The sequence below is a fragment of the Carassius gibelio genome, chromosome A4, assembly GCF_023724105.1.
Source record: "Carassius gibelio isolate Cgi1373 ecotype wild population from Czech Republic chromosome A4, carGib1.2-hapl.c, whole genome shotgun sequence".
NCBI lineage: Eukaryota > Metazoa > Chordata > Actinopteri > Cypriniformes > Cyprinidae > Carassius > Carassius gibelio.
Window position 1 is genome coordinate 3,969,121 of NC_068374.1, and position 12,131 is coordinate 3,981,251.

The window sequence follows — 12,131 nt, forward strand, 5'->3', positions numbered from 1 at the left end:
CCTTGTATAGTAACTGCAACTGCAACAGCTATTTGTTTACTGACTGAATGTGTTTTCTAGTGTGGATCATGGAGGAGAATCCAGGATTACAGCAGGACTACAGAAATGTAGGTCTACACACACTCACACTCACCTATGCACACACACACACACAAACACAGACACTTGTTTTCATGCATTGTTACATAATGGGAACCACCCTTTCCTATGATCCTACAGAACTCAAATATATATAAAAAATATAAACATGAAACTTACCTTGCCAGCCAGTTAATCCAGCTCATGGTACAGGCCCCCTGTATACTGTTGTGAGCTGGACTGACACCTGCACTGTGTCCTAAACAGTGCAGTGATGTCTACCGAGGGCACCTTGATGAGAAAGAAAAATGTGACAATCACAATGTTACAAACGTATGTTTATGTCTTCAAAAGAAGTGTGTTCCTAATGACTCTCACCTTTGAGCCATACACTTTCCAAGGCTGCTGTTGTGGAGAATACAGTCTTACAAGAGTTAGGGCGCACTAGTAATGATGTCCTCTGAGTAGAACACCCCAGTGTAAATCCAGGAATTTGAAGTGTCTTGGAGATATGACCACAGTTCTTCTGGATTTAATTTAATAATCTCAATTTCATGTGTTTCTACATGTAATCATAGACAGATTTGATAATGGTGAGATCAGATCTCCATGTGCGAAAACTTTACAGTAGATGGGAAACCGATTGCTCCCTCGTGACCTTTTGTAAACTGTATTTATGACAATGAACTGCACAGACACAGATATTCTAACAATCTATTGATAAACACACCTTGTGTCCTCCTTTTCTGTTTAAGTCCACTCAAGCAGCTGTGCATTGGTCTGTGGATTGTGCTGAGAGACAGGAAGGAGACAGGTCCGCTGCCGTTTTCATATGAAATTTAAGAGGACTGACTCTGAGGCAATCATGAATTTGTGTACAGTTTATGGAGCTAAATTATATAGCCCCACTAAAAAAAAAAACTAGTGTCGCCCTTGCTTCTCGCATATATTTCGGAGAACCAGGACAGATATTTCAATCAATCACTCAGGCATTATTTCAGGTACTGAAATGATGCACCTAAATCTGTGTTCTTATTCGGTTCGGTGCATACCGGTTCCATAGGTAATGATGCAATATTGGCACCGGGTTTCAGTATCCAACCCTACTGAATAGAACACAGCTCAGTGTCGATCCATGAACTGTGACAAACAAGGACACTAGTGATGTTCTGTGATTAGAACACAGTCCAGTTTCGATCCAGGAACCAAGAAAAACAAGAAGACTTGTGATCATCTCCCCTGAACAGAACACAGCTCAATGTCAATCCAGGAACCATGACAAACAAGAACACTAGTGATAATCTCTGAATTGAACACAGCGCAGTGTCAATCCAGGAACCATGACAAACAAGGACACTAATGATAATCTCTGAATAGAACGCAGCCCAGTGTCGATCCAGGAATCTTGACAAACAAGAACACTAGTGATGATCTCCTCTGAACAGAACACAGCTCAGTGTCGATGCAACAAGGACACTATTGAGGATCTCTCCTGAATAGAACACAGCCCAGTGTCGATCCAGGAACCGTGACAAAGAAGGACACCAGTGATGATCTCCTCTGAACAGAACACAGCCCAGTGTCAATCCAGGAACCATGACAAACAAGGACACTAATGATAATCTCTGAATAGAACGTAGCCCAGTGTCGATCCAGGAACCTTGACAAACAAGAACACTAGTGATGATCTCCTCTGAACAGAACACAGCTCATTGTCGATGCAAACAAGGACACTATTGAGGATCTCTCCTGAATAGAACACAGCCCAGTGTCGATCCAGGAACCGTGACAAAGAAGGACACCAGTGATGATCTCCTCTGAACAGAACACAGCCCAGTGTCGATCTAGGAACCGTGACAAACAAGGACACTAATGATGATCTCCTCTGAACAGAACACAGCTCAATGTCAATCCAGGAACCATGACAAACAAGAACACTAGTGATAATCTCTGAATTGAAACCATTTCAACTTGACAAACAAGAAACTTGACAAACAAGGACACTAATAATGATCTACCCTGAATAGAACATAGCCCAGTGTCAATCAAGGAACCGTGACCTTCAAGGACACTATTGATGTTCTCCTCTGAACAGAACATAGCTCAATGTCGATCTAGGAACCGTGACAAAGAAGGACAGTAGTGATAATCTCTGAATAGAACACAGCCCAATGTCGATCCAGGAATCGTGATAAACAAGGACACTTGTGATGATCTCCTCTGAAGAGAACACAACCCAGTGTCGATGTGTTTAGTATGTATGTGTGTCACTCTCGCACTGATCTGCTGTATCTGTGACGAGAAAAGAAAATCTGCACACCTGAATAGAAGACATTTTTTCACTTCCAGTCTTCATGAAAAATTTAATATCAATTATAAATGATTAAATGCATGCTTAATAGTAGTTATTAAGATTGATGTCGTTTGGAATTGTTAAAAGGTGCTTGGAAAAAAACATGATCAAGATATCAACTATGACCTTTGTCAATGTTATGCAAGGAATGTTGTGAATGGTTGTCAAGGCAGCCAATCAGAATTTAGCAGCCTCGTCTTTAATTGCCTGGAATGATGGTATATTGTAACGCTGGGTTGTGTTGAGCAAGCGAGCTGTCAGCATTCAGAGAGCACGGGGTGCAGACATCAGATGAGCAAGACATCCCATAGAGATCAGGCTCAGACAGAATGGTTGAATACAGTCTGTGCTTTGAGAGGCTCAAGTTTATCACTTAATCTCTTTAAAAGTTAAGTAATGATCATCAGTTAGATGACTCATGTATATCTGGGACACAGGTTCAACAGGTATTAGATACTTGGGTAAAATTAATAAATCCGCCTCAGAGAGAATTACAGAAAACCTTTCACAAAGATTATATAAAACCTCTCAGGTTACGAATCTTGGTTCCCTGAGTAGGGAACGAGACACTGCATCCTCTAGGGGTCGCTATAGGGAGAATCTAGTCGTGACCCGTGTCTAAAGCATACATTGAAAAAAAACACCAGTGAGTGTGCCGTCAACAGCCCCCGACGTCACTACCGCCATGACTATAAACAGGCACCGGGAGAACACGTCATTCACTTCTTCGTCTGAAGCTTGCGTCCAAAGCAAGACAAGGAGCAGTGTCTTATTCCCTAATCAGGGAACCATGGTTACGTTCACTTTCAAGAGAATTTCGAACTGCGTCCTCTAGGGGTCGCTATAGGGAACAGCATACCTATGCCGCCATGCTGGGGAGTGCAGGCCAGAATCATGGTGAACACTAAGTACCAACTCTACCATTTCCATTGGAGTTGCCCCTGGGACGTTTAGACGGCTATCTGTGACAGTACCGCTTACTGCCAAAGGCGTAAGCTACATAGCCAACTTAACTGTTAGGGCCTCAGCCCGGGGTAGAGCTGAAGGCTTGGAGCCAGGAAAGATTCCTTTAAAAGGATACGGCTAAGATCTAATCATTTTATACCAAGTCTTGCCTGTCACACAGGGGCTACCTCTTGTTTCCGCATAAGCTTGCTGAAGGAGCAGTCTCAACAGACAACAACATCTCTAGTAACAACATCCTGTTTAGATAGGTATCCGAGGATACATAGGTGGAGTGGCACCCAAGATGAACGGGGCTTTTACCAACTCAAAAGAGGGCACGAAGCAACCGCGTGAAGCCCTCACCATATATGATTTTTTTAAAAAGCAGAATACTAGTGTGCAAACTTACCACAGTCTGGATTTTAGAAAGTGTGCATAGACTTCGCTTGCAAACTTACTATAGCATGGATTTTCAAATAATGTTCTAAGGAGGGGCTCTCGTGGCACATAGATGGAATGGTGCAAATAGTATGTTTGAGAGTCATCAACTCGCTCTGTGGAAATAATGCTGGTGCGCTCTGGGGAAAATACAGAGAACTCAGTTTCATATGCGAGGAGAACTCTGAATTCAGAGTAGCACACTCATAGGCAACCCTCCTAGTTTAGCGCTGATAAACTACCACAAGAATCGCCCAAATAGCCCCTCACGTTGAGGGAAGCGATGCTTGAAGTGTATAAACAAATACACACTGGCTGAATGGTGCCCAAGGAACCAAGGTCTAATCATTTCAAGAAAGTGAATGAGGCAGAGCGAGTAACCATTACCGTACAGGATTTCAGAAAGTGCACAGATCGTTCACGTGTTCACAGGCAGAAATGGAAGGCTCACCTGAGCTGGAGGGCTATGGTCAGAAAGATTACGCTCATCGTAGGTGTCACCTTGTGAGCACACTTTCATGACAAGTCTGACATTGCCGTGGCGCGAACCATAACCTCCAACAGCTCTACATACACAGGGCAGGAGGTTTGAGAAGGCTCAGCTTCAGCTTCTTCACCATCCTCAAATATCTCCTGCTTTTCCTGGGTAAAAACCCAGCTGAGCACTAACCTCAGTATCAGAAATTGTTAAAGATATAACATCATCCTCCGGAGGCTCTCTCTTGTCCGCCGCCGACAAGCACGATAGAAAAAGTCTCTCTCTAAACCAGACAGATTCACCTGTAATTCTCATGAGCTCATTCTCTTCTGTGTCTCAGCATCGACGGGTCCTGTTTATAGATATGCCATTAGTGACGTCAGAGGCTGTCGCCAGCCAAACCGTTGGTGTTTTTTCAATGTATGCTTCAGACACGGGTCACAACGAGGTGTTCCCCATAGCGACCCCTAGAGGATGCAGTTTGTAGTTCCCTTGAAACAGAACTAGAAATATTGTCAATTGTTGGCTTCAAAGAAATGTATCTATTCAAGGTCAGTGTTGACCTCCAAGACTAAAAAAGAGTTTTCAGACTTGTGTATTATCTGTTTATATAGATTCTAATGCATTACACAATTGACAAAAAACTTTTTTTATTAATCTGGAGTGGCAAGACAGAGCTTGATCAAAGAAAAATAATAATTAGAAGTGTATCTATCAAGAGTAAATGCTTTGGAATTTAACACTATCAACAACGTCTTTAACATTAACTGGATCAAATGTCTTTCTGAGAATAAATTTCATGCTTCTCTTATTTAACTCAAAGTTATTTTTAGATAATGTGGTGCTCTTCATCTTCTTGTCTGTTATTTTAAATGCACTAAGCTCCTCATTAAGCTGTCTAACTTTCACAACATATTTTCTTTCCCCATTCATGTTATTATTAAAAATCAATATATATATTACTCAAAAACAAGTGATTGGTTTAACAAAGGTTTAGTTTTTGTTATAGATTTATTTAATTATTCAGGGGATCTTTATAATGACAATGCATTTATTTATAATTGTGGATAAATGTTTTTTCCAGTGAATATATAAAAACTAATTAATTTTATTTCCCCAAAACTTCTTCACCTTGTTAAAAATGGAAATATGTATAAGCAGATCTTACTGCTGGGGGCCTTTCTATCAGCGTTAAAACATTCAGTAACTTTAAAATCAGGAACATTTTAGCCAAAGAAAACTGTATTCTTTCTTACATATTTAAGATATTGTTAAAAAAAAAACTGCATTATAACATGTAAGAAATCACACACACAAACACGCTCTCTTTCTCACACACACGCACACACACGCACACACACACACACACACACACACTCTCTCTCTCTCTCTCTCTCTCACACACACACACACACACACACACACACGTTTGTTTTTGTGTAAAGTGTGTTCATCCCATATGCGTAATGGTTTTTAAACTGTACAAACTGTATATTCTATGGCCCTTCACCAACCCTACCCCTAAACCTAACCCTCAAATGAAACTTTGTGCATTTTTACTTTCTCAAAAAACCTCATTCTGTATGATTTATAAGCATTTTGAAAAATGGGGTCATGGGTTATGTCCTCATAAGTCACCCTCTCCTTGTAATACCTGTGTTATACCCATGTCATTATACAGAGTTGTGTACTGATATGACACAAAAACAAGAGCACACACAAACACAAACACACACACACACTCACTCTCTCTCTCACACACACACACACACACACACACCACTCTCTCTCTCTCTCTCCATCTCTCTCTCTCTCACACACACGCACACACAGTTGAGTGATTGTTGTTGTTATTAATGTCTCTGTTCTTGTGTTCAGATTCCTGTTTTCTCACACTGGATCCAAACACGGCAAACACTGAACTCATTCTGTCTGAGGAGAACAAAAAGGTGACATGTGTGATGAAGAAACAGCCGTATCCTGATCATCCAGACAGATTTGATGATGTGCGTCAGGTGTTGTGTAGAGAGAGTGTGTGTGGACGCTGTTACTGGGAGATTGAGTGGAGTGGATCTGTGTTAATATCAGTCTCATATGAGAACATCAGAAGGAAGGGATCGGGTGTTGAGTGTAGGTTTGGACGTAATGACCAGTCCTGGAGTTTGATCTGCACTCCTGACAGTTACTCATTCAGACACAATAACAAACAGACTGATCTCCCTGTGAAGTCCATCATCAGGAGAATAGGAATGTATGTTGATGATGCTGTCAGGAGAATAAGAGCGTATCATGATGATGATGATAATAATGATGATGATAGTGATGATGATGATGTCAGGAGAATAGGAGTGTTTGTGGATCACAGAGCAGGAATTCTGTCCTTCTACAGAGTCTACAGAAACACGGTGAGCCTCATGCACACAGTCCAAACCACATTCACTCAGCCGCTCTATCCTGGGTTTAGAGTAAATTTTCTGTCTTCAGTGAAACTGTGTTGATGAATCAGAAGAGTCTGATGAGAGATTCTATCCATAATGTTTGAGGTGCATGATAAATCAGTAACAGTGAGATGTTTTGTGCCACGTTTCCACCGTAATTACCTGGAACATTTGTACCCGGAACTTTTTCCCCGGGAACTATTTTCCCCCCAGACCTGTTGCCATTTGTGTTTCCACCAGGGCTTGAAAACGGAAAAAAAATCAGTTCACTCCGAGCAGAAACGATATGTTAAAGTTTCTATTCTGCGTTCCTCTGATATTATTACCGTTCCAAAACCGGTTCGGGTGGAATAAATACCGGTTAATTATGTTATTTTTTAAAAACAATATTATTTGCCTATAATTTTCCTAATAATAATATTAATATTATAATAATAATAAAGTATAGCATTTTCTTTACTCAAAAAGAAAAGGAAAAAATAAAGATCTAACGCTTAGTCACAGCCAATACAGCATCATCTTCTCTAGATTTTGTAAACTTTTTTTTTTTTTTTTGTAAAAAAAAGGTCACGGCTCACGTTGCATTTTATTAGCCCTAATACCTCCGAAATAATGAAGGCTAAAATATCTGTAGTCTAAAGCGAAATGTTTAAAAACATTATAAAAACAGTTATTAGTTTCCCTCTAAAACAAATCCTCTAAAGTTTAGGCTATAAAAACATCAATCCAAAAACAAACTAATTTAAGCTGAAGCTGATGCCTACCTCTCTCATTCTGCACGAATCCAAATATTTAATAGTAAATGTGTAATAAGTAACACTGTATATGCATCCGAAAGTTGGTCTCCTACTTTCATTCTAAGAATTATTTTGAGGTTAATTTAGCAAATGAAAACGGCAGCTTCCGGGAAATTATAAATAAATATAAGAAACTATATCAATATTAATGACAAACAAAAACGAATGAATTTAGACTACAACAAAACTGATACCAATGTTGGGTCTCTCATTTGACACAAAATCAAATGTTTCCGTATTCGCGATGTATTTGAATGCCAAATGATTATAAAAATAGCCTAGCTATGTTTACAGTGTTTATTATAGCCTAGCCTAATTTTTGTAATCATTTTGTGTCTGCATTATGCCTATTTCTGAATGAAATAATCATTTTCCTCATCAGTCACCTCTCCTTGGCTACTGCAATTTTCCTCACAGTATATTTACAATAAAACAAAATAGGATATCAAACACTACTGCCTTCTTTAATTTTTCATTTAAACATAATGAAAGCTGACCGTTTGTGAAATCGGCTAGACACATAAATAAACCTCCAGCTTTAAATAGGCACTGTCTTCATAAATAAACCACAGATTTGAGTTTTAAACAACTACATTCTCGCCTGAAATACATTTCATGACACGGTAACTGTAATGTTTAGAAAAATATAACTTCAAGCAGTAATTACGAGGCCAAGCACTCCACCGGCAAATTGAGGAGCTAAGCTAGCTTGGCATGGAGCATCACACCAAATGCAACGATGAGCGATTACAGCAATTTTCGGATGATTGTAACCGAAATGGCGAAAAAATCATAAATACAACCTCTCGTAGCATGATTTATTGGCCATTGTTTAAGTGTGACCAATAGGTGGCGCTGTTATCAAATTGATATGGTGTGTTCTGTGTGATTGACATTGACACACACTAAGCTTAGTGTCAATATTCCAAAGCATTGCAGAGCTATAGCTACAAGTGCCATTTTAGCATCATGCCTCAAATTCGTTGCTGTACTATAGACACAAAATCCATAAAATTTTGTCAGCACAGTCTCTAGATTATCTCACTCAATTTTGGTAAAAAACGGATGATTGATGAGGAGTACAAAAAAGTAGGTTTTCAACATAAATCAAAATGGCGGACAGGACGTCCAGCTGTCATATTTGGTATCTATGTTGTCGGCATAAAGCATGGAATATTTTTAGACCAGTTTCATTACAATAGGCTAATGCAATAAAAGGTTATTAGAATCATTTTTATCAATGTAATTATTACTGGTTAATGAATGGTTCATTACTCTTGACCAATAGGTGGTGCTGTTACCAAATTGATGAAGTATGGTCAGAATGAAGTGACAGTGATACATACAATGTTTGGTGCAAATATGTGAAAGCATTGCAGAGATATATCCTCTAATGCATTTTGGCACCGTGCCTAAAATTTGTAACTGTGCTGTATGAAAACAGTTATATCAATCAACACAAAATGCTTAACTTTTTGTCAGCCCTGTCTGAAAATGATCTGACTCGATTTTGTTGAAAATCGGACCAACAGTTGAGGAGGAGTTAGAAAAGGTAGGATTTTAACATAAATCAAAATTGCGGACAGGGAGTTCAGATTTCCTACTAAAAAATTGGTATGTCTATTGTCGGCACAACCCAAGGAATATTTTGAGATCAGTTATTTCATTACAATTACAAATTCATTCATTACAAAGAGTTCATTACAATAGCCTAATGCAATTAAAAGTTATTAGTAATTTTGGAAATTTCATAATTTAAGGTTAATGAATGGTTTATTACTCTTGGCCAATAGGTGGCACTGTTACCAAATTGATATGGCATGGTCAGTGTGAGATGAAAATGACAGTTTGCTGCAAATATGTCAAAGCTTTGGTGAGATACAGCCTCAAATGCATTTTGGCTCCCTTCCAGCAAATTTGTTGATGCGCTAAATGAGAACCATTTCGTATATCAACACGAAATTCATAACTTTTGGCCAGTGGGGTCTGAAGATGATCCATGTCAAATTTGGTGAAAATCAGACTAATGGTCTAGGAGGAGTTTGAAAAATGTGATTTTCAACTTTATTCAAAATGGCGGACAGCAAGTATGGCCAATGTTCTCGGCATGACAAAAAGAATATAGACCATTTTCATTTCAATTCATTTCACTTTTGAAAAAAGGTTATTAGCATTTTTTTGATATTTCATTATAACTCTTGATTACACGGTGGTGCTGCCACCAAACTTTTTGAGTACCTTCAGGGCATGGAACCAAATATTTTTGTAATTATTTTCATAACGATATGATAAAGCGTTAAAAAAATACAGCATTTTAAAACATAATTCAAAATGGCTGACACGGGAAATCCGGACATCATTCCACTCGACATGACTCACTTAATCTAAAGAGACCAGTTGTGTGATTTTTGGATAACCATTCAGAAGTTATAAGCAAAAATATGAATTTTTCATATCTCCTGACCACTAGGTGGGGCTTCATCGAAACACTGCATGTAGTCTTAGGTCATGTTTATTATAACACACACCAAGATTGGTCTCAATATGCCAAACCGTTGCCGAGATATAGCCTCACATGCACTTTTGCGTGCTTTTCATCAAATTTTTTCACATGTCATTAGAAAACGGTTGGACAAATCGTTAAAATCGGACTAACCGTCTAGGACAAGTTCATTGTTCGTTCGTTGAAAAAGTAGGTTATTCGAAACATTAAAAATAGCGAAAAACGAAAGAAATTTGGGGATTAATTCGACTTGGGATGAGCCAAGGATTCAGGAAATTTTCATTGTTTACGGTTCAAAAGTTATTAGGATAGAAATATTGAAACTTTGGACAAGCGGTGGTGCTAGAGAGTTGGAGTTAGAGACTTCAAATTTGCTATAGTTAATGTTTGGACTGTCCTCTATCAGTGTGCCAAATTATACTACTTTCCCGCAAGTGGTTCTATGGGCTGCCATAGACTTGCGGCGGAAGAAAAAAATCATGTTAATGGATACAATAGGTGTCTTGCACCTTCGGTGCATGCCCCTAATGATCTGAATAAATGGTGGTTGAAATGACAATGCTGCGTGAACTCAACCAATCAGGATGTTTAGTGCCCAAGTCCCGCCCCCGAAAGTTCCGGAACATTGAAAAAATAAGTTAGAAAGTAAGAAAAGTAAGTAAGTTCCTGGTTCCTGCGGTGGAAACACACAGAGAACAAGGCCAGGTCTCTAGTTCCTGGGTAAAGTTCCTGCGGTAGAAACTCGACTTTCAAGTCTCTTCATGACATTAATACTGCAGCAGAACTTCTGTCACTGAAATAACAGTCAGAATAAATGTGTCATAAATCCTCATGTAGACAGTGTGATCAGTGTGTGTGTATATGTGAGTGAAAGAGAGAGTGTGTGTGTGTGTGTGTGTGTGAGAGATAGTGGGAGTGTGTGTGTGTTTATCTACATTTATGTTTTTATTGTAGTGTCACATCAATAATTTGTATTATTTCTATCAAAATGTTCTTTCAGTTGAAAAGTTCTTCATGAATCATGTTTGTGAAAAGTACATGTCATTTATTGTTCTCTATTGTATTTGTGCATACATAATAAAACATGATGAGAAACTTGAGATCAGATCTGAATTTATGTTTGTATCTTGAATATAATCGATTCCTCACAAGACTGACCTGAGCTTCAGAAAAGTTTCTGATATAAATAAATAAAACATTAATCATAGCATTTAAAAAAATATATTCTAACTAAACTTTGTGATAAAACATGTATACATCCAAAACGGCCTTTCTACCATCGCAGGTACCGCTGACACGGCGTCTCTAAAGTACATTTGCAGCTTTTGACCGCTGAGTGGCGCTTTAACCAAAAGTTATCAAAAAAGCGCATCAAAGCACATTTTCGCAAGACGTCAGTTTTGCCTCGCTGATATGTTACATTTGACGACTTCAGTCGTGGAAAACACTACAGTTAAAATATTTAATATTAAATATTCACAGATGAAAGTTTGGTGCTTATGAAGTTATTTGCATTTCTTAGAAAGTATTCAAGAAGGATAAATGTCAAGCCTGTGCCTGAGCCTGTGCTTATATTTTTTCTGATCTACATGGTATTAAACCATATTTTAGATCTGACACATTTAAAAGGTGTGCAGTATTATTTATATTATATGAATTATGTGTTTATGTTATTCAAAATAAATTTTGGTTTATTTTGCATCGGAGCATTAAAAATGGTAGCCTATTTTAGGGGGGTAGGCTACATGGATTAATATACAAAATGTCAATATTTTCATATATTATGCCTATATTTTATTTATATTTTAAAATTCCTTTAATAAAACAACATGCATTTTTGTTATTCGTTATCTGTCCTTTATTTTGACAGATAACTTCTTGGGAAAAAGACATTTGTCTCTAAACTGATTAAGAAATTGTTGCATGTTTAAACGTGAAGCGCTGTATAATTTTGTTCACATGAATTATGCCTAATTAGCCTAAAACAAAAAACGAATAAATTAAACCTGCATGATTTAGCTTAATCAATATTAAAAAGACAAATAAATTTTTCAAAACAAGTTTTAATATAGTTATACATTTATAACAGACAAGATGATAA

The 12,131-nt window shown here is 38.1% G+C and overlaps 1 protein-coding gene across 1 annotated transcript in view; it reads left to right on the forward strand.

Moving 5' to 3' along the window:
- LOC127967030 (protein NLRC3) overlaps positions 1-11,311 on the forward strand; it is a 70,132-nt gene extending 58,821 nt beyond the window's left edge. The window contains exons 11-12 of the mRNA XM_052568292.1: positions 61-107; positions 6,171-11,311. Coding sequence (XP_052424252.1) covers positions 61-107; positions 6,171-6,790 — 667 coding nt within the window. The 3' untranslated portion in view covers positions 6,791-11,311. The remainder of the gene's footprint in view (positions 1-60; positions 108-6,170) is intronic.
- Positions 11,312-12,131: the final 820 nt, after the last annotated feature.